The sequence below is a fragment of the Chiloscyllium plagiosum genome, chromosome 9 (genome assembly GCF_004010195.1).
Source record: "Chiloscyllium plagiosum isolate BGI_BamShark_2017 chromosome 9, ASM401019v2, whole genome shotgun sequence".
NCBI classification, from domain to species: Eukaryota; Metazoa; Chordata; class Chondrichthyes; order Orectolobiformes; family Hemiscylliidae; genus Chiloscyllium; species Chiloscyllium plagiosum.
Genome location: NC_057718.1, coordinates 44,370,962 through 44,398,746, shown reverse-complemented (window position 1 = coordinate 44,398,746; position 27,785 = coordinate 44,370,962). Strand labels below are relative to the sequence as shown.

General features: G+C 39.1%; 1 protein-coding gene and 1 long non-coding RNA gene across 3 annotated transcripts; one reads left to right on the top strand and one right to left on the bottom strand.

The window, feature by feature from the left end:
* On the bottom strand, positions 1 to 27,411 carry LOC122552819 (usherin-like). Its single transcript, XM_043695805.1, has 8 exons — positions 27,341 to 27,411; positions 26,844 to 27,082; positions 25,713 to 25,930; positions 22,508 to 22,684; positions 16,585 to 16,668; positions 14,695 to 14,924; positions 4,160 to 4,375; positions 1 to 3,274 (listed from the first exon to the last, which is right to left on the bottom strand). The coding sequence occupies exons 2-8, from the start codon at positions 26,897 to 26,899 to the stop codon at positions 3,185 to 3,187; spliced, it is 1,071 nt and encodes a 356-aa protein (XP_043551740.1). The 5' UTR covers positions 26,900 to 27,082; positions 27,341 to 27,411; the 3' UTR covers positions 1 to 3,184.
* LOC122552821 lies at positions 18,755 to 24,215 on the top strand. Of its 2 annotated transcripts, XR_006312514.1 has the most exons (4): positions 18,755 to 18,828; positions 22,178 to 22,355; positions 23,126 to 23,239; positions 23,998 to 24,215. It is a non-coding gene; the product is annotated as an uncharacterized LOC122552821 (long non-coding RNA). The 2 variants fall into 2 exon arrangements; XR_006312513.1 differs by lacking the exon at positions 18,755 to 18,828 and having other exon boundaries at positions 22,036 to 22,355.
* Positions 27,412 to 27,785: the final 374 nt, after the last annotated feature.

Sequence of the window (27,785 nt, the reverse complement as noted above, 5' to 3'; positions counted from 1 at the left end):
TCTTTTTTTTTCACTCTGAGGTGCTTATAGCCATATTCTGAGCTTTCGACTGCCCATATATTCACTGTTACTCTTGATATTGCTTTTAGAAAACAGAGTTACTAATACAATTGAAAAGACTCTGAAATAATCACAGTTTAAACCTAAGTAATATGGACAATGCCATTCCCTATTTGCAGAAGTAGACTTTTTAACAAATTGCCATAATTATTGAAGCTGCATTAATTGACAAGTCAATCCATAACTTAGTTATCTTTATAATCATTTTATAACTATTTATCCTATTTATCATTTGGAAGGTTTGTATCAGATTTGAACATTAAATATCAACAATTCCAAGAACCATTCTCCACTTTTAGAATGCCTTTCATTCATGTTCATATGCTTTGCTCAGAGGTGGATATTTAGTTAATTAGCATGCTCATTTATCAAACAGTTAACTAATGAACAGTCCAATATGGCCTTTTGTTTTTACTGATTAGGAACAACACCTCATGACTGTCAAACATCATCATATTTCTGCACTTTCCAAAGTTTGGGGTCATTAATAGTCCCCACATTTGATATTCCAAAGTCCATCTTATTCATCAGTAATTAAGTATGTAGATTGATAGCTTTATAACCATTTGAACTGGGTACCTTTGAATCGACAAGTCAGTTACAGCTTTGTCACATGATCAGCAGTGAAAGGACTGTCCAATTGTGTGAAAACAATGGCCCACATTGAATGTAGAATACGCTTTTTTTTCCCCCACAAGTACGTGGAGCAAACGGACTTAACATGATCCTGTCTATTGAGCATGTGTTACTACCAATAGTCTGTTGAGAGTGCTTCGGAGTGAGAACAGGTAACTTTAAGTTGCAACATCGCTTGGCAAAATAGCATTAGACCTCTAACTCTACCTGCATATATAATTACCTCCCTTTCTTTTGGTGAGCTTTCCAGAAACTGGCTGAATTATGAGTCGGAGGTTTATCACTGACTCATATAATGTTGGCCCAATGTTAAGCTGACTTCTTTATGATCTTTTTATCTTCTCAGAAAATTTACCTCATTCTCTTTCAAATACTGCACTTTTTTGTGTTGTAGATTGACTGTAGGCTTTGAAGTACACTGTTGAAATTTGTAAGTGCAAACCCACACAAAGTAATGAAATCTATATATTGTCTGGTTAAATACTTTTCTCATTTCAGAAACCTGGTGCAGCATAAGTGTGCATTGTTTAAGTTCTTTTTTAAAATATCTTGGTTCCAATAATTGCATGAGTATACTGTTTCATTTAAATTTCAGTCTATAGGGAGTTAACAATACCCATGGCTCTCATTACAAATTATTCATATACAGCACTTGTCAGATTGCTTTTGTTGCTCATGTTGCTTGCTCATCAACATCCTCCTTATGGGCATGGGGTGACCTGATTTTCTTTATAAACTAGTAACACCCTGAGAGTTTTCTCACATGATGAGGCCATTGTTCTCCATTCTAATTTAATGCAAAAAGTTCCAAAACTAAACCTCAAAAACATGTACCTGTATACTGATTATCAGTTATTAAGTGTGATTTACATGTTCTGAGACTCACACCATGTTCATATTTCACAGTTAGACTGTAGACCTGACAAGCTAAACTACAACAATTCCTCTTAGGAAATAAAAGCATAACATCACAGAATCCAGTAGCTACTTTGTTTTAAAAGATTTGTTTTGTGTTAATCACTTGGGAATAAAGCCTGAATATGTTTCAGTTAATTTGTATACAGCACATGAAGAGTCAGCAAGTTTTTGAAGATAAAATATAAATGCAGTAGTCACCACTGACAGTATGATGTACAATTGTGTGGGTAATTCTTCACATTAATAAAGGAACCCACCCAAAATTTTACCCCTTCAATTTGTTGAGCATTTTAGTATCTTAAAATGAGAAATTTTGACTTGTTAGCATAAGTGTCTCACAAACAAGCTGCGTTAATAAGGTTCAATCAATGTGGCTTTTCTTATGGCAAGATGAATTAAAAGATATAAGTGACTAGATGATAAATAGTGAGATATTATCAAAGAGGTTCTCTGTTCTGTTTTCATTTCATTTTCCTTACTGTTCACTGTTTCTAAAACCCCACCATAAAGAGGATCACACAGTTGTTGGTGCTAAAACCGAGCACTGCTGTGTCTGAACATAGGTACTCCTCTAATAAGACAACGAACTCCAGATGCTTAAGATCTGAAACAATAGCAGAAATTGCTGGAAAAAAACTCAGCAGGCCTATCAGCATCTGTGGAGAAAAAGCGAAGTCTTTGTTCGAGTCTGGTAAGCCTTCATTAGAACGCTCTAGGTAGTTCCTATTGTTTGCAACTTCAAATTGAAAAATAGCATGTACAATTTGAATGAAAGTGTTCACGGTGCCATATGAATAAAACTTTCTCGGTCCCTGTTCCATTGGCAAGGCCTGGAAGTTGGGGGTGATGATAGGTGCAATGCCTGCAATTTTCTTTCCATAAATATCAGTGGAAAATTGCTAACAAGGCAATTGTGATTTACCAGGAAGCATACTGCTTTCAAGGATCAGACAATCTGACACTGTCTTTAATAAAGGATTATGTCATTTGTACCTGCTCTTAGAAATAAGACTTCATGGAATGTGCAAACATCTAACAGAGCTGTTGACAGTTTGTACAATGAGTAATTTGTTTATATATCATGGTTTGAATTTGGAAAATATATGAACTTTAAGTACTTGTATTAATATCTTGTCAGAAAGTATGAATATACTTCAGACAAGATTGAATAAATACATTCAACATCAGTTGCTACTAACATAGGGCCCTCTGCTGGACAGTAGATTTATCACATTATGAACTGTGACTTTGAAAAGTTCTCCAGAATGAAAGTTATGTAAACGCAACCCAAATGAAAATGCAAAAGGATTCTCATAATGGTGACCAGCAACTAAATATCTTTGACTTACTAAATATACATCACTAACTCATTTATTTATGAACACGTTTTGAAACCTAGAAATAAATATGCTTCAAAAAGTAAAATAAAAACAAAATAGTATAAAAACTGTGACTTTTCCACTCTCTCTGTAGTTCCAAAGAAATTCCATGTGAACTCTGTTTCTCCCTCCACAGCTGCTGCCAGATCTGTTGAGCTTCTCCAGCACTTTCAGCTTTGTGAAAATTCTTGTTACAGCTGAGTGTCTGTGAATATTGTGTGCTCCTTTGTAACTGAACTAAAACCTTTAATTGACTCAAATAGTTCTTCATCATCTGGGTACTGGAAAAGAAATAAAATCACATTAGATAAGCATTATCCATTTACAACAACTATAAATTCTTGTACATGTGCTTAGTCAAATTATATGGATAGTCTAGTTTCATTGAATTCAATCATGTAATTACACAGTATTTTCTCTATTCAGACATTGATTACTGTGCAAATACATAAATATACAGCATAAAAACAGGCCATTCAGCCCAAACTGTCCATACAAGCATTAATGCTTCTTCCAAGTCTCCTTGCATCTTTCCTTAATGAAATTTATCATAGTAACCCTTTATTCCTTTGCTCCCCATATACCTGTCTTGCTTTTCCTTAAATTTATCTACACTATTCATTCAACTGTCCCCTTGGGGAGCAATGTCCGTGATGTCAGCACTTTATAGATAAAGAAATTTATTCTGAATTCCCTTTTGGAGTTCTTAAAGATCTCATGTGTTTGGCCTCTTGTCATGCGCTACCCCGACTAGGAAACATTTTCAAATTTGACTATTCTTAGATTTCATGATGAATTTGCTGAATTAGTAAGGTTTTCATCTTTTTATATGTACTTAATCACTTCTCGTATAATCATGATTTATATTGGATTCCAGATTAATCAAATTCAACTCTGAAATGCGACTAAATCAATGATTACTTTACGAAAAAGAGTGAAACTGATTAATGACTAATGCAAACGAAACCAAAAACAAACTTTCAGCCACTTTTATAGCATTCCAATTTTCTTTTCTACTGACTTGGATGGAAAAGTGAACTGGGCTCAATGATAAAAGATGGGATGCTGATTCCCTGTTATCCCAACATGCAGTGATGGCTCTGACCAATATTATCCCCTAAGCTTTTTATAAATTTCAACACCATACATGTTCATGACTTAATTACCATTCCACTGTCACGACCATGTCCAAGAGAGTCCCAAACTGAGTCTTCAATGAGGGATTTTCTGTCATGGGTATCAATTAGCTGACTGACACTGCGGTGCAGAGAAGTCTGAGAACAGGCGTCACTTAGCTGACTCTGGCTTGGCACACAAAGCACTGAGATGTTGGAATTACTGATTTGAGCTCCACGTTCTGTGATTTTTGTGTCAGTTAGTCCCTTAAAATCAAAACAATGAATAATTATGATTACTAATTCCTGATACCATTTACTAATGCCACACTGATTGAAGAGCCGCATGCACAGCTCAAAACTGGAGCAAAGCTGAACACAAACTTATTTCCAATACACCAAACCCTTCACACATTTATAGCAGTGTTAGATAATAAATAGCACACCAGTTTATCATATTTGTTATTAATTAATGCCTGGTTATTTTTAAGGGTTCATTACAAAGAATGGTAAATAATATGAAGTGTAACCACTTGTAATTTACTAATTTGTTGAATAAAATTGTTGGTCACCTTTCTAACGGCTTATCAAATTTATGTACTTTCAAAAAGCATTTAGGTTTAGAAAATGCCTTTGGCACCCAGTGGCTGTTACCCTCTGGCATTGCCAAACTGTCTCTTCCCAAGGGATAAAGCAGCACAATATTCATGGCTGACAATAGTGATGGCACTGTATGCTGCCCGAATTGCTTTGCTCTTCCAGCACCACTGATCCAGAATTATTAGGTAGGAGGTCACTTTGTTAGCCACCTCGGACACTTCATTCACAGAACTCCAATAGAATGTGTGAGAAAGAGGTGAAGGCAGAGGACCTGAAGGCATTGTTGACTGTTAATACCATTCGTAGTACTACATCTATACCACATACTAGCTGTACGTATCCTTCCTGCAGATAGCACAGCTGTGTTACTGCTTTCCACATATATTTGCCTCGAATTATAGCTTTGGTATAATCCAGTGGCAGAAAACTGGCTGCTGTGAAGCATAACCAGCCTGGTACCCTTCAGTTGCTCCTTGATTAAAGGATAATTAAAGAATAATTTCACTTGGTTAATCTGTTGAATCAATGTAGTAGACATTTCCAAAATACTGGGCCAAATTGCTTGGGACCATGCATTCTGAGCAATTGGCAGTGATTTGACGAAGAGATTAAGAGTCAACAAAATCACAATTTCAACACACAGCAAGATATCTTTGTATATAAGTATTTTATTTCACTTTGTAAGAAAACACCAACCTCTAGAAATCATGAGTACTGCAATCCATTTCATGTGGAGCAGTTTATTATTATGGAGTCAACTCTTGCAAATAGTGTGGGCAAATAATTATACCATTGGAACCTAATTTACCTATCGTAATTCATAAACTACTCATCCCAAATGAAACAGCAGGAAAATTAAGTTAGACATTAAGATGGCAGAGATATGGTGTAATAGATTAGTATAAATGTTTACAGCCAACCTATACTGGTTACACATAGGTGTAACCAAGCAGAAAGTTTGCTTCATGTTTATTCCGTTATAAAAACTGAACTTGTGTGAAGGCAGGCACAAGTGTGATACAGGGAAGTATGCATGCCAAGCAAAACATTTCTAAATCAGATATTTAAAAATACAATGGAAGACATTTTTTGCTGTTCAGACAGATCTTAGAGGCTGTGAAATTAAATCCAGGATTTCAACACTCTTGCTTTTCGATCAGGTAACTATGATATTAGTTTATGTTTCAATTTACCACTATTACCACCTGTTATTGCTTTTTCATTGATTTGCTATGCTGCTGTCAGGTTTTAAATATCCGTGGTAAATTCAAAGATTAGCTGATTTGCTTTTCGATGGTCAAAGGTCCCATTTGCCTCCTTCAAGTACCACCTTCCTACAGCCATGGGAGAACTTTTATACACTTGAACTGACTTTCTTTGCTTTATTAGGTGTATGAGTCTGAAGTGGTTAACACGAAGAAGGTGAGTCACTGACTTAAATACTTACGTTGAGCGTCGGTGCCCTCCATTTTTGTTTCAGCAGCAGGAAGAGCGGGAGCGTTGACCGGGGGCTGATGGGAAGGTGAGTCACTGATTTAAATACTTACCTCGTGAATAGGCGGAGTGCACGCTGAGCAGGAGCGGACACGGGACTGCTGAATAGTTAGGTAATATATTAGGGTGGTTGTGTTATCCAAAACACTATTCAGGTAGTGTCTCCCACCCATCCTCCTCCTTTAACCAAAAAAAAAGTTCTGTATGCCGGATTGGTAAGAAAACTAGATTTTAAAAAAATCTTTATTTTTCTACAGTCTATTTGGGAATTTAGTATAGTGGGAATGGAGGTGAGGGTAGTTGATTGTTCCTCCTGCAGAATGTGGGAGGTAACAGTCACCACTAGTGTCCCTGCTGACTGCATCTGTGGGAAGTGCATTCAACTCCAGCTCCTCAAAAACCGCATTAGGGAACTGGAGCTGGATGACCTTTGGATCATTTGGGAGGTGGAAGGGGTTATAGAGAGGAATTACAGGGAGGTAGTCTCACCTCAGGTACAAGAAAAAGACAGATGGGATGGAAAGCGAACTGGCAGGCAATGCAGGGAATCCCTGTGGCCGTTCCCCTCAACAGCAAGTATTCCGTTTTGGATGCTGTTGGGGGGTGGGGGGGGTGGACGACTTACCAAGGGTAAGCCATGGGGTACAAATCTCTGGCACAGAGTATGTCCCTGTTGTTCAGAAGGGAAGGGGGAGATGAGCAGAGCATTGGTCACTTGGGGCTCCATAGTTAGGGGGACAGATAGGAGGTTCTGTGGGAATGAGAGATACTCAACGGTTGGTGTGTTGCCTCTCAGGTGCAAGGGTTCGTGATGTCTCGGATCATACTTTCAGGATCCTTGAGGGGGAGCAACCCCAAGTCGTGGTCCATATAGGCACAAACGACATAGATAGGAAAAGGGATGGGAATTTAAGGCAGAAATTCAGGGAGCTAGGGTGGAAACTTAGAGCTAGAACAAACAGAGTTGTTATCTCTGGTTTGTTGCCCATGCCACATGCTAGCGAGGTGAAGAATAGGGAGAGAGAGGAGTTGAACATGTGGCTATTGGGATGGTGCAGGAAGGAGGGTTTCGGATACATGGATAATTGAGGCTCATTCTGGGGTAGATGGGACCTCAACAAACAGGATGGTCTTCACCTGAACCAGAGGGGTACCAATATCCTGTGGGGGGGGGGAATTTGCTAATGCTCTTTGGGAGGGTTCAAACTAACTCAGCAGAGGGATGGGAACCCAAGTTGTAGTTCCAGTGTCGGGGAGGTTTAGAGTAGTGAGGTCAGAAATGAGGTTTCAAGGTAACAAGAGTTCACTGGCAGGCAGGAAGGTAGTTTGAATTGTGTCTACTTCAACTCCAGGGGCATCTGAAATAAAGTAGGTGAACTTACAGCATGGGTTGGTCCCTGGGACTTCACTGTTGTGGCCATTTCGGAGACATGGGTTGAGCAGGGACAGGAATGGTTGTTGCAGGTTCTGGAAATGAGATGTTTCAGTAAGAACAGAGAAGATGGTATAAGAGGGGGAGGTGTGGAATTGTTAGTCAAGGACAGCATAACTGTCGCAAAAAGGAAGTTTGAGGACTCATCTACTGAAGTTAAAAACAGGAAAGGAGAGATCACCCTGTTGGGAATTTTCCATAGGCCTCCAAAATAGTTCCAGAGATAAAGAGGAAAGGATAGCAAATATGATGCTGGATAGGAGTGAGAGGAATAGGGTAGTTGTTATGGGGCACGCTAACTTTCCAAATATTGACTGGAAATACTATAGTTTGAGTACTTTAGATGAGTCAGTTTTGTCCAATGTGTGTGGGATGGTTTCCTGACACAGTATGTTCACAGGCCAACAAGGGACGAGGCCACATTGGATTTGGTACTGGGTAATGAACCAGGCCCGGTGTTAGGTTTGGAGGTAGGTGAGCACTTTGGTGATAGTGACCACTATTCGGTTAGGTTTACTTTACTGATGAAAAAAGATAGGTATATAACACAGGGCAGGAGTTATTGCTGGGGGAAAGGCAATTACAATGCGATTAGGCAAGATTTGGGATGCTTGGGATAGGGAAGGAAACTGCAGGGGATGGGCATAACTGAAGTTGGAGCTTATTCAAGGAACAGCTGCTGTGTGTCCTTGCTAAGTATGTACCTGTCAGGCAGGGAGAAAGTGTCAAGCGAAGGAGTTGTGCTTTACTAAGAAGTTGAATCTCTTGTTAAGAGGAAGAAGGCGGCTTATGTTAGGATGAGGCAGGAAGGCTCAGTTACAGAGTTACAAGTTAGCCAGGAAAGACCTGAAGAGAGAGCTAAGAAGAGACAGGAAGGCAAATTAGAAATTATTGGCAGATAGGATCAAGGAAAACCCTAAAGCTGTAGATCAGGAATAAAAGAATAACTAGAGAAAGAATAGGGCCAGTCAAGGATAGTAGTGGGAAGTTGTGTGTGGAGTCCGAGGAGTTAGGGAAAGTGCTAAATGAATATTTTTCCTCAGTATTCACACTAGAAAAAATACAATGTAGTCGAGGAGAATACAGAGATACAGGTTACTAGAGGTTCACCAATAGGAGGTGTTAGCAATTCTGGAACATGTGAAAATAGGTAAGTCCCCTGGGCCAGATGGGATTTATCCTAGGATTCTCTGGGAAGCCAGGGAGGAGATTGCAGAGCCCTTGGCTTTGATCTTTATGTCTTCATTGACTACAGGAATGGTGCCTGAAGATGGGAGGATAGCAAATGTTGCTCCTTTGTTCAAGAAGGGAAGTAGAGATAACCCTGGTATTCATAGATCAGTGAACCTTACTTCAGTTGTGGATAAAGTGTTGAAAAAGATTACAAGAAATAGGATTTATAATCATCTAGAGAGGAATAAGTTGATTAGGGATACCCAATACAGTTTTGTGAAGGGTAGGTCGTGCCTCACAAACCTTATGGAGTTCTTTGAGATGGTGACCAAACAGATAGATGAGGGTAAAGCAGTTGATGTGGTGTATATGGATTTCAGTAAGGTGTTTGGCAAGGTTCCCACAGTAGGTTATTGCATAAAATATGGAGGCATGGGATTTAGGATGATTTAATGGTTTGGATCAGAAATTGGTGAGCTGAAAGAAGACAGGGTGGTGGTTGATGGGAAATGTTCATCCTGGAGTTGAGTTACTAGTGGAGTACATTAAGGACCTGTTTTGGGGCCATTGCTGTTTGTCATTTTTATCAATGACCTAGATGAGGGTGTAGAAGGAAGGTTAGTAAATTTGTGAATGACACTAAGGTCGGTGGAGTTGTGTATAGTGCTGACGGATGTTGCAGGTTACACAGGGACATAGATAAGCTGCAGAGCTGGGCTGAGAGGTGGCAAATGGAGTTTAATGTGCAAATGTATGAGGTGATTCACTTTGGAAGGTGCAACATGAATATAGAGTACTGGGTTAATAATAAGATTCTTGGTAGTGTAGAAGAGCAGAGAGATCTCACTGTTCATGTAAATAGATCCCTGTAAGTTGCCATCCAGGTTGTTAAGAATGCATATGGTGTGTTAGGTTTTATTGGTAGAAGGATTGAGTTTCAGAGCCACAAGTCATGCTGCAGCTGTACAAAACTCTGGTCCAGCCGCACTTGGAATATTGTGTATAGTTCTGGTCATCGCATCATAGGAAGGATGTGGAAGCTTTGGAAATTTACTAGGATGTTGCCTGGTATGGAGGGAAGGTCTTATGAGGAAAGGCTGATGGACTTGAGGCCGTTTTCGTTAGAGAGAAGAAGGTTGAGAGGCGACTTAATTAAACATGTAAGATAATCAGAGGATCAAATAGGGTGGACAGTGAGAGTTTATTTCCTCAGATAGTGATGACTAGCACGAGGGGACATAGCTATAAATTGAAGGGTGATAGATATAGGACAGATGTCAGAGGTAGTTTCTTTACTCCGAGAGTAGGAGGGGCATGGAAAGCACTGCCTACAACACAAGTAGACTCACCAGTTTAAGGGCATTTCAATGGTCATTGGATAAACATATGGATGATAATGGAATAGTGTACGTTTGATGGACTTCAGATTGGTTCCACAGGTCGGCGCAACATCAAGGGCTGAAGGGCCTGTACTGCGCTGTAATGTCCTATGTTCTAAGTGCCTTTAGCACCGTACACAATGATGGCATCATACAGACTTGGTAGGAGAGCAGCTTAAGATCTCCAAGGAGTAAAACCTACCATCTGGCCCTTTCTTACTGTTTCTGTAGCAATGTCCATCACATTAATGTAACTTATACTATTGTTGTTATCATGTAATAAACCTTATCTTAGTTAAGACAAGAGCCTCTTGTCATTCGGCTAGTAAAGTGTTTTCGTCTACCACATTGGACCATACAGATTCTATAGATCCCAAAGAGGAAATATGTAGGTACCAGCAAATCTACCAGATAACTCAAAGAACATGATGAGCAGTGGTGAGAATTCATCTTAAAACATTCTTGGATGTCAGTCTTGAGTCAGCGCCCGTACTGATATCCCTGAGTTCAAGGGTTGCACGTTCAAATCCAACCCGAAATGAGCACAAAATCCAAAGTGACACCAAGGACACCTTTCTTCACTAAGATAGAAGGGACAGCACATGGTGCAATTGAGAGCAGCAAGGTTCAATGGGACATAGATGGATTACAGGGGTGGACTGTATTAAGGCAGGCAGAGTGCATTGTGGGCAGGTGTGATGGTATTGACTTTTGATCCGAGGTAAATACATCCGTCTGTTTTCTTAATGATGACAAACTAGGGACATTAGAGGAGCAAGGATAGTTGGAGCTTTCAGTAAGGAGGTAGTCATTTTCCTGAAATGCGAAGGTATTAAACATAATGAAATGAGGGTATGAACATGGAGTTGGAAATCCTGACCAGACTTCAGCTAATTCAATGGTGAAGCTTCATGACTGATTGGCCAAATCTTGTTCTTATGTTCTTTGTGTTGAAAGTATTTAAAATAAAGAAGTTATAAATAAGTAGCTTGTATCACAAGATACACTTCTTTAAATGGTAGGGTTGGAATGTTTAAACTTCAATTGGGAAGACCTACAGGGTCATGATTACCTCTGACAGTACAGAACACCCTTGCTACTATACTGCAGTATCTACCCAGGTTATGGGCTGGAACCTTACAGAGTCAGGAGGGCTGTACTGATCTTTCAAGCAGTGGCTTAGAGCTGACCAGAGGTTCTATCCCTTTTTCTGATGGGTCCATTTTTGCTGGTACAGGAAAAGGAAGAGGGCATGACCTAAATAAGAGAGACTTGAATTCAACCAAGCTTTTTGAGTACGGTGCTGCGTTCAAACATACTTCATTTTTGCTATAGCAAGGACCTTAACCAGTACCACTTATGAATTTATGAAATTATAAAGGCTCATGCTGTGGTCAAGGTCTGTAGTATTGTGAATCTATTACTGAATCCTCAACCCTTTAAAAACTAGAAAAAAAAGACTACTGGTGTCAGCAAAAGTTGAAATAAACCCGTTCTAACAGTTACAACAGCTCTTTGCTGACATTACCCCAACATGGACCTTATTAATCCGTGGCTGCTTTCCACCATCTATAATTATCCCAGCAAGTGTGTTATACATTCACAGTTTTATTGATATCTCAAAGATACTATTAAAGAATTAGTTATCTTTGATGTAGGGTTATGAATAAACCTCACACCCCTACCTCCACAACCGAGATGTAAGTGGCAAGACGGGAAATACCTCAACTTGTGCTCATCATGTCAGAAGTAAAAATGTGGCTCTGTATGACCAAGTGTGTGGGGTAGAAACTGAACCCACTCTAGTTACTCCAGATAAGAATATTAGCAGGAGTAGACCATAAGCTTGTGACACCATTCAATACAACCACTGAGTTGAGGCTGCAACATAGATATTAAAGTGGGACTGAGTAACATCACATTCTTTAATTGATTAATACTTTATAAAAGATACTGACTTCAAATCACACTCTTGATCCAATACAAGATCCACATGAGTGTGATGCTTCATTGTAGTAATTACAATGACGTATCATATTTCCACAACGATATATCATGTGATTTTAAAGACCACTGTCTTGTTTAGTAACTATTTATCAAGTCTAATTTTTGCTTGTGGAAGAAAAATAAATAATGACTTATGCATTAGACAATGGGAATATACTTTGGTCAACCTCATCTTGGATTTGTAAATGATCAAAAATAGCAAACACTTTCCCACAGTGACAATGCTTCATTCATAACATTACCAAGGGTGTAAACTTTGCACTCACTGCATTCAAGACAAAATCATGCAATTTCAGGTAATCAGTGTCAAAGAAAGACTGCATTGCATTATCCACACTGCAGAACACAACTCTTCGGCATACCTCAAAACACATAGTATAACTCTTAAGGGTAACAGAACTTGAAGCATCAGACGGTGCTGCAATACCATCAAACTGAGGGGAGAAGAAGAGTTTAATAACTACATTAGATTCAGATATAACAAGACCTCAGTTAGGAGGAGCCTGAACGGGGTAAATAGATCATATCTGTTCCCATTGGTGGATACGGTGAGAACTGGAAGGTAATAATTTACCATAAATAGCAGAAAAAAAAACCCAAAGGATGACGAGAAGAAAAATATTTTAACACTGAATGATTAGTATCTGGAATGCACTACTTCATATATGGTGCAGGCAAATTTAATTGTGGCTTTAAAAATAGAATTGAGTAATTAGTTGAACAGAAACAAATTCCAGGGCTGCGAAGCAAAGGCAGGGGTATGTGATTAGTTCAGTTGCTTTTGCAGAGAGCTGCCATGGACATAATGGGCGGAATAACTTCCTTCTGTGCTGTAAAGTAAAATAGAGGGTACAGCTGCAAAAGGGTGGGGGGGTGAGGTGATACAATAGGGAGGCATGAGTGATTACAAACAGAGCTGGTTGTGTATAGTTAGAACCTTGTCTACTGTAAACAGTTGAACGGACATACCGCTTGATATGAAGTTTGAGGCATATAGCCTACATAGCTAGCATCATAGTGACACTGAAATTCATATACCAAATTGCTTATTTTGTGTAATAGACAGAATGCCACTTTGGGTTGAAGGCAATATCCTGTTCGAGTTGAAAACACTCAGGTTGATATTGCATTGAGACAACTTACCCTTCTTGGTAGACTGGGCACTTTTCAGGACTGAAACATGCCTTAGGCCCTGTCATAACTTTACACAATGTATAGTGAGGAACTTTAAGCACAGTCTCCAATATTAGATGTGATTCTGCAATTCAACAGCATTTGCTGAAAAATCCAAAAAGTAATAGAAAATATACTGGCAATCAATTTATGATTATCAGTCAGCCTCACGGTGTGGTGCACTTGTATAAATGGAAAGATGCATATGTTAATACATGGGTCCTATTCTTTGCAGCTAAGAATATGAACAGGCACTATGGGTTTCAAATTAGCAAAACAGGCAATAGCTAGTTTCTCATACACTCTTCAGGGCAATGCTTTGACCAGAGTCAACCTGCCTTGTTTAAATTTAAACAAAAAAGTGGAACTTAACTGTCAATCATCATCTAATTGATGCATTTGTCATGACATCTTTATGAATTGTTTGGTAAGTGAACTTTATCAGCACACTCCTCTTTGTTATTAAAGAAAAAGATGACAAGCTTATGGCAAATATTTATGATTCTGATAAAAATGGGTAGTCCGCTGAAGTGAATTTTCTCAAAGTCTCCCCCAGTCTGCTACCAAAACTTTAGGTGTGAGGCAAGAAGGTTTTTTACTTTATTGAGTGGGAATTCTGTTGGATTTTGCTGAAGTAATAGCTGAAGAATAAGAGAAGCTCTGAGCAAATTTACCTCCGTTATCTGAAAAGGAGATTTACATCAAACTTTTCTTTGGGTCCTGTGAACACTCTAAATGCTGTTTGTTGCATAATCGTACACTATTGATTTATGTTGAATTGGACTTGCTTTTTGAAAATTCACTCATGGAATTCGGTGTCACTAGCTGGGCCAACATTTGTTGGCCAGCCTTAATTGCTCTGGAGAAAGTGATGGTGAGCTGCCTTCTTGAACTGCTGCAGTCCATTTGCTGTAGCTACTTCTACAATGCTGTTGGGAAGGAAATTCCAGGATTTTGACCCAATGACACTGAAGGAATGGTGATTTACAAGTCGGATTGGCAGGTGTCTTGAAAGGGAACTTTGCAGCTGATGATGCTCTTGTGTTTATGCTGCCCTTGTCCTTAGATGATAGTGGTTGTGGGTTTGGAAGGTATTGTCTAAGAAGCCTCAGTGAATTTCTGCAGTGCAGCTCCTGAGTGTCAGTGGTGAAGGGAGTTATGTTTGTCTGTCAAATATGCTGCTTTGTCCTGAATTGTGTCAAGCTTCCCGAGTGTTACTGGACCTGAACTCAACCAGACAATGGAGTGTGTTCCTTCACATTCTTGTAACTTGTGCATGTTGGATATAATTTGTACCTGACAATAACAGAAGACTTTCAAAAACTTACCATGAAGGATTCATTAGGCAGATTAGTCCTCTTCTGTAGTGGAATTAAAGGAGGCCTCTCTCGTTTGAATGGTTGTTTAGTTATTGCCCTTTGCAGTAGGATAGCCAAGAATATAGCCAGAAACAGCAATCCAAGGACTGCCATTATTGTAATGAACCACAATTCATTGTAAAACAGTGTGTTTGATTGTGGTACTCCTGTTTTCTCCTCAACAGTGGGTATTGTAGAACCTTTAAAACAAGTAGAAGACATGAAGACATTTGATTTCCAAAAATAATTAAAACCTTCTCAGGGCTAGACTTAATGCAGCCCATCACAGCAGAAACATGAAGGCTCTGTCCATTCAATGACAGGAGATCCCCTTGTCAGCCTCTTGAAGAGGGTGGAACTTCCTCTGATTAAGTTGGAGTGTACAAGGGATGCAGCATGGGATTCCTGGCCACCACAGCATGTTGTCAATTAAGTACCACATCAGGGTTTTAACAGAAGCTGGAGATATTTTCTATGCCCGCAGCAGGTTGCTCAGTAATTCCTGTTAGATTTGCCAGAAGCTTCCTGGGTGGGATGGTGTGGGGAAGGTGCCTCATTATTAGATATTCTATGCATTGATAAGGGAAGGGATTTTAAAGTCCTCTTGCTAATCCAGCTCCTGCCATGCCCACTCCACCAGCACCATCCCACCCTCACTCACCTTTGACCTGGGGTCTAAAAATGTGCCCGGGCACCTGGTGGGTACAAATCCAATAGCAGCCACCACTCCCAATGCCACTGGTGGTGACAAGGAGATGACGCTGGTAACACTGTCTATTCCCAGCAGATGAGCTTTTAATCACTTTGGTCCTCAGTTGCGAGTGGAGGACAATTAAATACCTGAAGGACAGTCAATTCCATTGGTCCTCTTCCACTGAAGTGACAGGGCCTTCCTTTGATTCTCTGAATGGGCAGAGAGACAGTGGTTGGCCCTACAATTTCCAGCCCTTGGCTATTTTTCAGGGTTGTGAGTTTGAAAAAAAATGATTTGCATACATGTATTTAAGTTTTGTATTTCTTTTTGAGAAACCTTTGAAAGAAAACTAAAGCTTCCTTATTATATGTGGTAACTTGTGTATAGAATTAACATTTATATTATTGAACTCAAAGTTATTTGCATAGCTTCTTCTATATGACTCCACTGTTGAAGTTTCATGCTGGTAGATGTTAGAGGTAACATGATTATGGATAAGATTGATGTAATAGACGTGTCCCGCATTACTCCTATGGTCTGCCTTTCTCCAATCGGGATTAAAAGGGACAATTTTCATGTTATTAACAGCTCCCAACTTTGAGAGGTACTTCAATAATGTGTCCATCACAGATCTTGCTGTGATTATTTTTTAATCTTACCTCTTGCATCCAAACACGCCATTTTAAGGAAATGTTTACTTGAGTCCTCCCTCACACTTTTCATACATGGACAAGCCACATGAGGTCAGAGCAAATTCTGACACGTAATTACACTTTTATACATGCTCACAAATGATTCTATTAGTTTTATGAAACTTTATTACTTGTTAAATTGGAGGGCACTTTCTACAGGATGGGACTTAAATACCAGGCATCACATTGCTATGGTATGCATGGACTCTGATCAGACTGGGAACCAATTGAAAAACATGTTAAATTAGAGTGAACAATACTAAATATGACTCATGTTACTGGTTTACTCATACTTGATTATGGTAATAATTGACAGTGGTTGATATATTATTTTCTTGCAAGCCTTTTGTTTATTTTTTGGTTTAATTTACATGACTGCAGCTAATTTTTAAAATTTACATTTCCACTGAGGAGGTTAAAGGAATCAAATTTATACAAGTGATTTAAAACAAAGCAAATATGCAAAATGCTTACCCACACGTGTTGCTGTGTTATATTTGATAGTGGGAGTACTTGCGCTTCCCATATCTGTTGTACATATAACTTGAAATAGAAAAGCTATAACAAATAAAAAAAAAATTCCAGTTACGTCAATATTTTAGATTTTTACCACAATAGCAAAAATTTTCATTGTCAGTATTGTCGTGCAAACATCAATTACTAAGTAGAAAGATACGGATGCATTGCTACAAGCAATAGGATTGTATTAAAGTGTCAGGCCTACTGACTGTAGACAGAGCAACATGTTTCCCTTTCCTCATGGAAGCCAATCAGGCAGTGGTGAGGCCAGCAGTAGGTCTTTTTGCTCAAATCAGGACCCTGGGAGCAAAGGTTCCATCTGTCAAGAGCTGCTGGCCAATCAGAGTCCAGCTGATCTTTCATTCAACAGTGCTTCTGGAGAGGCTGTCATTAATGTCAGATTGACAGATAGCAGAGTTCCAGTATCAAGGAGTATTCCAGGCCAAAGGCAAGTAATGTCAGAGAGTGTTTTAGGGATGGGGCTCACAGAGAGAGGTGCATATATGAGTTGGGAGCAAAGCCAGAGAGGTGGCTTTAAGCATCCCTCTTCTTTCCCATTGATGAATCCGTTGATCCAGCACTCCTGCTGGGAGCTGGCTGCACAATTTCATGCCACATGGAAATAAGTCTGCCTGTGTCGTGTAAATGATATATTGTAATAATCACTTGTCAGCGTTTGATCAGCAAGGTTAGTTTTCTTAAAACAATAAGACATATCCCAAATTATGAAGCAGACGTTACACTGAACCAACTGATTTCAGTGAGTTCAGTGTGCAAATACAAAGCTGACTGCCAGGCAGAGTCACACATGGCATTCACATGTCCCAAGGAATCTTTAAAGGTGAACTCTCTTAAAGGCAGAGCACACAGACAGCATCTCCCTCCTTTCTAAAAGAAAATTCAACTGCTAACTGAAACAGTGAATATATTTGCCTGTATAAAGCGTTGGTAACTTGCAGGTACATCCAGATCTTGTGATGATAAACTTGTCGGAACGTGTCATTTTTTTACCACTGTCGTCAATCATATTGTCTATCTTTCCTGTTTCTGTTGTCAAGTTTTCTTTCATGGACTGCAGTTACCATTTCAGGATACGCTTAATCCAACACACAACTAAGATTTGTTCCAGATTGGCTACTGACTGAATTGTTCATCAATGCTTCTTGGCATTTACTGTTTAGTCCTTTAAAAATTTCCAACTCATTTTAAACCCTTTTTAATGATGCAAATTATTTTATTTCTATCAAAGTTTTAGCGTTCTGTTGGTTCAGTCCATTTTCTCCTTAATGACCTGTTCTAATAACTTCTATTAATTTCTTTTTGTTTACTTGGAAGATTGGACCTCTTCTACTTAATGCTTTAACAGATGTTTGGTTTCCTGCAAGTCCTGCTTGAGTTATTTCACTAGAGTATCATTGCTGGTGATTGTTTTTCAAATAACTGTCTCATGAGTGATTTGCTTTTCCTTGTTTAATGAACATGCACCTTTTTTTTGCAGAAGTCATTTTCTCCTGCATTGCTTTGAATTCAAGCTGATTTTTCAGTAACTGCTCCTGTTTGATCAGCTTTACATACAAGTTGTTTCACATCTTCTTGTAAATTGGTAGTCAATTCATTGTATTGATGATACTGAATTTGTAATTCATTCTCTTCCTTTCTTGCTTTTTTATCTCTTCATTCACGTTTGTGAGCTGAGTAAATGTATTCCTGTCTCAAAGATGGCGTTATCAAACTAGGATTTATTCTGTGCTAATAGTTCAACCCTTTTCTCCTGAAGCTACATTTTTGTCTCCACACCAATTCAGAAGATATGTACACTTCTCTCTGTGAGCCCCATCCCTAAAATACTCTCTGACATTATATGCCTTTGGCCTGGACTACTCCTTGATCCTGGGACTCTGCTATCTGTTATTAATAATAGCCTCCCCAGAAGTACTGTTGAATAAATGATCAGCCGGACTTTGATTGGACAGCAACTCTTGGCATATGCAATCTTTGCTCCCAGAGTCTTGATTCATGCAAAAAGGCCCACTGCTGGCCTCACCACTGCCTGATTGGTCTTCATGAAAAGAGGAACATGAGTCTGTTGCTGAGTCTCCAGTCAGTAGGCCTGACACTTTAACACGATTCTTCTGCTTCCAGCAATGCATCCACACCTTTCTTCTTATTAATGGATATTTGCATGGCCATACTGAGAATGTAATTTTTTTGCTATTGTGGTTATTGATGATCTTCCTTCATACTGAATTCTGCACAATGTTCTTGAATAGTCTGCTGCTGCTTCTTTTGTCTCTGATGTTTGACTGCATGGATTATAACGAGTGAGAAGTTATAATCATACTGGTTTATCTGCAATTGTAAGTCTGGCAATGTCTACCATGTAGTCCAGTTGTGATGTCCAAATGGATTGATTGTACTTGCACTGCAGGACTGTCGGTCTTGTACATTGAATTGGTGAACCGTTGTATGCTGCAAATTTCACATTTGTAGGTTTCATCATGGCTTCCCAGATTTATGGGCCCATGTTATTTTTTAAGAATTGACTTGTATTGATTTGGCATTTGTCCCCATGTTAACCTTAGCCAAGAACAAACAATCATCAGGTTTTTATCGACAGGTAATTTGAAATTTTGCACACAATTCAGTTGGTGTAATGATGTTGATGTTTTCCATAGGATTGACAATCTGAAGCTTTTTTTCCAACTCTTTGTCTCATCGTGGACATCATCAGATTCGTTTTGTGTTGAGCTTTAATGGAGTAGCACACTGGAAATCACAACCTGCTATTCCCAGATTTGTCACAAAAGTTAAAGATTTTATAGAACTATGCAAAATTCCCCAATTTGCCTCTTTTTCAGATCAAGGTAAAGAGAAAGCATGGACCACAGTCTTATACTTATTAAGAATTACTATTTATTACAAGTAGATTCTAACTACAAGTAGACAGTAGTGAACTGTTGACACATACCTCCCTCAGCTAAAACTGTTAACCCCTTGTAAAACTCACCCTACACTCAGGTGTAGACACAAATAAAAATGGGTGTTATGGGCGAGGGAAAGACCGGGAAGGCAGTTCAGTGATCCCTGTTCACAGGATTTGCTGAGAAGATTCTTTTGGCTTGTTAAGCCTTGCTGCTCCTCGTTCTTCCTTTTCCATGTACTTTGCTTGCTTGCAGGAAGCATTGAGTGACTGCTTCACAACTCATAAAGACTCTGACTTGGCGCTTAAAAACCACAACTTACAGCAACTAATGAAAGGAAATAAACTGGCTTTCTTCAGGCTTGAGGTGTTCTTTTGCTGCAGAAGTAAGGACAACATCTTTCTTTCATTGAATCCCTACAGTGTGGAAACAGGCCATTCGGCCCAACAAGTCCACACCGACTCTCCAAAGAGCATCCCACCCAGAATCACCCTCCATACTCTATCCCTGTAACCCTGCATTTTCCATGGCTAATCCATACAACCTACACATCCCTGGACAATACAGGGCAATTTACAATGCCAATCCATCTAACCTGCACATCTTTGGACTGTGGGAGAAAACCCGCATAGACAGTCATCCAAGGTTGGAATTGAATCCAGGTTCCTGGTGATGTGAGGTAGCAATGCTGACTACTGAGCCACCATGCCACCATATCTGGAGGCCTGATGACTTCTGGCTGTCTCCTTCATGCTCACAAACTGTTCAACTACTTGGGAGCCAATTACACTGTTGATGACAGGCAAAAGACCTTTTGCCTTCAACAACTGGTCACCATGCCAGCTACTTGTTGTTAGCTACATCCCACTTTGTACATACACCCTGGCTCCAGTCAATCTGTGGTCCTTCCCCAGCTGCTTGAACAAGTAGCAATGTAAACATCACTTAACAATAAGTGTCAGGTAACTTGTCTTCAAAAAGTGCAGCAAACCTTTCAACAGTCCTTGGTTCTTTTAGGTAGCAATTCTTTACCCATTTCAGTCCACAATCAAAAATATAGAAAAATAAAAAGAGACAGTCTCTACAATTGTCATTCATTTTATATATATATGTTTCTGGCAGGATCCAGATGATCATTATTGTAACTTGAAGATACTCCTTGCCCCTAGTTTGTTGGGTCATTGTACAGTCTATAGCTGCATCATCCGTTGCTCCAGTGCATTGCCTTTATCAATGGCCTTTATTGCTACATATTTTGCAAAATTAATTAAAAGCTCGGAATTTCTGTGATACGTGCTGAAGACCAATGCTTCCACATGTCTTGCTATGTTTGACTGTTCTAATGATGGTGTCAACTGTCAAAGTTGTACTCAGGATCTGTAAGCTTCATTGACCTGCAAGGATTGCTCTGTATTTGTGTCCATTCTTCAGTAGTTATTCTGGAAAACTTCCATGGGGTGGGGGAGGGGGGATGTGATTACCAACTCAACAATTATGTTTGCTAGCTCGCCACCTTAAAAATCAAATAATAAGCCTCTTTCTCTTCATTTTCTCACATAGTGATCCATTGATTCTGCAGGCTTCTGTCAAATTGCATCAATGCTAGTTGATGAATACATCTTTCCATTTCTGGGTGTAAGGATAACAAGCATGAATGTGACTCTGAAACAGCCTGGATGATTTGCTTTTGTGATGTATTCTGTAGATCACCCACACTGCAGCAAAGTGCACTCATAATGGAATTGTTGGCTATTGACTTCAATATCATTCCACCAATCAAGTGGACTGGATGATTAAACCTCTTGAGTATTTCTTTGTCTGCACTCATTGAGAAGGTTGATGAATATCTTGTCACAATTCAAACAAACTTTGTTGAAGATGGAGTGGCTTTTAGGGGGTCAGGAAGTGAGTCACCAATTGCAGAGTACCCAGCCTCTGCCCAACTTGTGTAACAACTGCACTGATACAGAGTTTCACAAAGGTGCTGCCACTAGCTCACGAGGAGATGGCTGGGTTCTCCCTTGTTTGAATTAGGTGGCACAAGTATTACTTTCTATTTCTAAATGGAAAACTGGATATTAATTTGGTTCTCAGATAGGCTGGTGTGTGCTGATTTCTAATTCGCAAGATGTAAGTGGAGCTGGAATTATCAGCAAATACTCCAGTTCTGATCTAATACCAGATGGCGGTTAGTTGACCAAGCAGCTATTGGTTGGAACCTTACCTTTTTCATCTATGTTAGAATTAAGGCTGTTATATAGTCTGGAAATAAGTGGCTCCTGTAGAAACCAAACATCAGTAGATTGTTGGTGTATAGGTCATTCATATTGGCACTATTGATGCTGCTATCACCAAGGAAGAAGAAAGTCCATCACCATATTTCTTACAACAGTTCACTAATGATTGAGAAAAGGTTAATGGGACAGTAAATTGTCAGGTTACATCTAAATACACTGACAAATTTAAATAATGCAAAAATGGCAGGGAGAAAAAAAGACAGAATTTCAATATATTAGAAAATGGAAAAAAAACTTAGAAGTGTAATTGTGGGCACAAGTGAAGCTGAATAAAAAAAAATGTCCAGGATAACATAATAATAAAATATTCTTTCTGGACTATAACAATAGGATGGCAATCAGGGGAACAAAGAAATATATTTATCCTCATGCTCCTCCAGTCTCCACAGCACACCAAGGATTGCTGCCAATATGGACCAACATCTTTGATTTCTTTGTCCCCCTCAAGACCTGCAGTAAGTGTCATTGCCAGCAAAGCTGCCAGGCCAAACTAGGTCCATGGTGACTGGTAAGTTGTTCCATAAATTCAGAAGCCTTTTAATAATGTAAAAAGCTGAATGTTGTTTTGTACTAGTATGTTTCTGGAAATTCTTTCTTAAGTGATAACCATGAAATAGCATCAACAGATTTAATTGTGAAGCAGAACTTGTTTGAACTAACTTTTATCAGATGTTCTTGCAATATGCAATCTGCTGTCGAATCCACTGTAAATCTGAATGTTGTTATCTGTCAGTACGTACTCTTTCAGTTCTCCATTCAGCTGGAATGTTTGACTCCAGTCCAAATAAATTGCTGTCAAGTTGCTGGTTACTTTGAATGGTGCTTTGTACTGGGGCACTGAAGAGCAGAACAAATTACATTGTTGAAATCAGTAACTAGACATCTTTTTTAAACTTATTTTGATTAGTTAAACTTGACAGTTTCTAAACGCACAATATCAATGCTTTTTCCTACATTCCTTTATTTCCATTTAAGGATATAAAAATTAACAATTATCCAGCACAGACCTTTTTAAGCCTATAACAGACACTGATAATAAAAATCAGTATATATTGTATCTAAGAAATACCTACCGAGTATACTTGAGGTGCAGAATGCATGAATATCTGTTAATCCATTGCAAACACAAATTATGATGTACAAGTTAACTGCCAAGATGGTGATAAAATTAAGCTAGTTTACAATGTGGTTGTAGGAGAATTGAGATTAAGGAGTTAAAATTTGGATTTGATCTATTGTGGATGTGATATATTGATGCATAATTATCCTGTGCCCAAGGGAATGATGCACCCAGGAAACAAACTCACCTTGCTTGCTCATCACCATTATTGCATTGAGCAGCCCAATGCTAAACAAGTTCCAAGGGCCCAGGTACATGTGAGGCTGCACAAGGTAAAGCTAGCCTCCATTTCTAAAACTCAGTCTGCAATTTGTAAAGCGGAGATATTCTGACTGTAGCCGTGTTGGAATTATATTTGAAAGCATTTCCCACAAGGAAGAAAGGGTGGCAATAGTGTATCAGTCCAGAAAAAGAGAGAGATATAGAAAGAGATTTCCCAAGTTTTCCAATGCAGTGTAATAGGCTTTGGTCCAGAAGAAGAAAATCTCATGTTTTCCTAATGGGCCATGAGGCCTTTCTGGCATCCATTGTGAAAAGAAATGGCAGCAGATAGCGTCAGACAGCATGCAATAACTCTACAGATTTGGCTGCAGTTCAACAAAAAAAAATTATCTCACATGAATAGTAAATGTATATTTGAATCCAATCCATTATCCACTGTATCCCAAGCTCTCATATTAATAGATGCCTCCATTCCTCATCCATCAGCAATCTCTCTGAATCTGGAATCTGGCCTAAATTTTACATTCTTCACCTCATTCACACATACTTATCACTGGTACAAGCCACATAACCAAGCTTACACATGTAAAAGTCACTTAGATAAGTACTGAACAGGAAAGGTTTGGAGGGATATGGGCCAGGAGCAGGCAGGTGAGACTAGTTTAGTTTGAGATTATGTTCAACATGGACTGGTTAGTCTGAAGGGTCTGTTTCCATGCTATATGACTCTATGACTTTGTGTTATTCCAGCTGTGACAGGACAACATCACAAATATATTCCAACACATTATTCTTCCTTCTCTTGCAGGACAAGTTTGCACATTACAGGAGGTAGAACAGGAGTGCATGCAGAGGTCAGACATGACTGCATATCCCGAATCGCACGGAAGAGACATTGCTCTAAATCCTTGATATGATGTAATGACACCAGCGGCAATACTTATATTCGAGAGCAGTGCTTGGTCTGGCGGTGGGGCCACACTGCTGTGTTTGTGTGGAGGGTGAGGCTGCTGTACTCCTGTCAGGAATGGGGGGCGTTGTGCTGTGTCTGGGTTGTCAGCGGTGCTGTTGTGGGTGGGGCTGCAGTGCTCCAGTTGGAGTTCAGAGCAGTACCACTGTGCTCAGCTAAGGTTAGGTGGGACCTTGGGCCTGGGCTCGGAACAGCACTGGGTATGTGTGACTTTTGTTCCTGTCCTTGCATGCAAGTCTACCTTGGTGTTCTATAGGCTTAGATTGCTGCCATCACTGCAGTGAAAACCATTTAGTTGATAGTTCTAGTGCTGGTAGCCCCTTTAAGCCTCTCACATATGCCAGTTATGTAGAGGTGGGGCTTCCACCTGTCCCTAAGCCAGGGTCCCTAATGCTAGATGATTGCACACAATCAAGATCATTCCAAGCATTTTGGTGTGCAATTAAAACACCACTAGGCATTCCACAGATGGAATTAGCAGTAGCACAGTGTGGCCAGAAATCCTGGCAGGAGGAAAACATTAAAAATTTAACAAAGTAATTCAATCTACTACCTTAGTGAGTCCATTACTCTGCAATTAAATATTAAATCCTTACCTATTCAGATCGGAGCAGCATTCCATTGCCTTAATAGCTGTGAACCCCAGGAACACACCAGGGATCAGAGTTCCCGGCTGTCCTTTAAGGTGAATGGCAATAATTACATTATAGTATACTGCCCATGTTTGGTGTAACTTCCAGGGGAAAATTGTGTAAGTGTACAAGGTGGAAAGGAGGCAGAGGAACAGATTAAGACATAATTTTCCTCTCTCAACTAATAGAATTACAATGCAGGGAAACAACTGCATATCAGGTTCTTCAATAAATGAATGAAATTATGTTTTATAATCTGACACAAATAATAAATATTTTTAAAATTAAGTACACATTAGGGACAAAAATCTATACTGTTCAGGAATACCAACAATGAATGTAATCCTGAGTTGCCAATCCAAGCCGTTAGTATAACTTACCTAATGGTTATTTTATCTGAAAACCTTAAGTGCATCTCTTTAAATTTTTTTCAAAGAGATTGATGCTTAAAAAAAAGCAAAATCTAATCTGACATCAGCATACTTTTGTTAGATGAAATTAATCATTCATGTAGACAGGTCTCAGGCAATATAACAATTTACAGAAAGTTTAATAGACAGAAAGACTTGAATGCTAGTTGGAGCACAGGATTTGATATTTTTTGGGTTTATTGGTGAAATATAACCAAGTCAGCAACATTTAAAACTGTGGCCTTATCCTTCATAGAAGACATTGCACAATTATTATTTGAACTCAATCTATGTTAAAAGTTACTTCAACATTATATGTCAATCATCAATTACAGACTTCCAATATTTTACAATAAAAGTTTGATACCTCAGCAATCTAAACCAGTTGATTTATCATGACATGTATTATTTATAAATTGCTTGATATGTGTATCACTATCACATCACTACTGGGAGGGATCAAGCGTAACAGAACATTATTATTCCACTTGACCAATTGAATTATACTTACTCTCTTTCTTTGTGGTAATGATAATCCACTCGGAGGCTGTACTGTCCACTGAGCTGTAGCTTATTACTTTAAGATTATAACTTGTGTGAAGCTGAAGGTCTGTCAAGTTGAAGCTCTGACCTTTTCCAGTATATACAACTTTAATGGATTCAACAATAAAAGACTGTGTTATTGGTTGCATTGGCTGAGGACAGGCAGTGAGCATCTGAAGTTCATAACTAGAAAAATAAAGAAGTTCCATAAGTTAAATGAAAATCAGTATATTGAAATATTGACAAAGTAAAATCATCCTGTATATTGTAGTTTTAAAAGTACGTGGAAAAAATGTTTAAACATCTCAAATTTGATCTTTCACAGTATTAGATAATACTTAATGCAACATAACATTATTTTCCCCAATATTTGAATGGATGCACTCATCCATTTTAATACATCTCTGTTAAAACTCTGGATTGAGAAATGCCAAATTAATGTATTAATTTAATAAGTATTTTCTATGATGAAACTCTTAAAGTTCAGGACTACAAACAAGAGTTTTTTTCCTCTTTACTCATCACTTTGGAAAAGTCTGGGTGGGGGGGATTCTGGGATATATTACAGAGCTCAACTTGTACTTTTTTTTCCCATAAAAGGGGACAGCACGGTGGCTCAGTGGTTAGCACTGCTGCCTCCAGCGCCAGGGACCCAGGTTCAATTTCCCACCTCGGGCAACTGACTGTGTGGAGTTTGCACATTCTCCCAGTGTCTGCGTGGGTTTCCTCCCACAATCCAAAGATGTGCAGGTCAGGTGAATTGGCTATGCTAAATTGCCTTTAGTATTAGGTGTCTTAGTCAGGGGTAAATGTAGGGGTCTGGGTGGGTTACTGTTCGGAGGGTCGGCGTGGACTTGTTGGGCCGAAGGGCATGTTTCCACACTGTAGGGAATCTCATCTAATCTAATCTTGTTTTCCTCAGTTTGCTACATTTAGGGAGCAACAGTTAAAATAATTTGTGCCTTTCTCAAAGTGTGGATTTAAATTATTCAACAGTGTCATACAAGAAATTCTAAGAAATGTTCAGATTATATTGGATGCACTCTAGTGAGAGCTGTTTCCTAAACCATTAAATTAAAGCAGTTAGTGTAATTCTTACCTTTGAATGTTACCATTAGGTGACTGTGGAGCATCCCATTTCAAAATAGTGCTCATAGATGTTATATTCTGAGCCAATGGGTCAGGCTGATTTACAGGAACTGATGGCTGAGTAAGAAGCCTTGCCACAGATCCTTTGCTACAGCAGTTAAAACAAGTGCATGCCTCTAAACCAATAGAATAATTTGTAAAAGGCTGCAGTCCATAAATAGTTTGCTATGTTAATGTTCCTTCAGAGAGCTGTAAGTCAGTCAAAAAAAAAACATGTGTTTATATATTTTGATATCATATTGTCCTTTACAAAATGCATTTTTAAAAAACTAGCATTCACATGTGCAGGATATCAATTGACTATCATATACATGATTAGATGCTTTCAAAATCATTCATAGAGAGAAAATGAGTTGTACCAGGGACTATAGGCGAAATCCTTTTGAGGTATTGAAGGTCTCACCTGATAGATAGAGACTGATAAAGAAAGCTTGCTGAGTTACCTACCTATCAGGCTGTGGTGAAGTCGCTGGTAGGGGGGGACTTCCCTAGGAATCAAATCTCCAGGATAAAAGTCCCCCCATCCAGTGAGAGAGCCAGCCAATCAGAGTCCTGTACTCCTTGTGCTCAGCAGTGTCATAGAGAAGGCAGAGGTGATTGGTGGAAGGATACCATTGAGGTCTCAGGATCACGGGGCACTTAGGACAGAGGGCAGTGATGTTGCCTGGTGATTGAAAATCATGGAGAGGAAGGACAAGGGGGTCAGAAACAAAACAAAAAGGATCTGGCTCTCATCTGGCATTCTTCTGTTTAAAGCTCAATCCCTCAAACAGACTTAAGTTACCTTTGATTGAGGGAAGACAGCCCCTTAAGGTAAGAATCTGCCTGTATGTATTTGCAATGCATCGAGAATTATAATACATGCCAATATTTCATCTCCAAATTTGCAAAT

Excerpts from the sequence above, each read along its gene's own strand:
- LOC122552819 (XM_043695805.1), bottom strand. The coding sequence starts at position 26,899 with ATGAGCACTATTTTGAAATGGGATGCTCCACAGTCACCTAATGGTAAC. Across the intron at positions 4,376-14,694 it reads TGCCTAATGAATCCTTCATG|GGACTAACTGACACAAAAAT; the intron begins GTAAGTTTTTGA and ends TTTGATTTTAAG. Across the intron at positions 3,275-4,159 it reads ATGGTCGTGACAGTGGAATG|TACCCAGATGATGAAGAACT; the intron begins GTAATTAAGTCA and ends TTTCTTTTCCAG.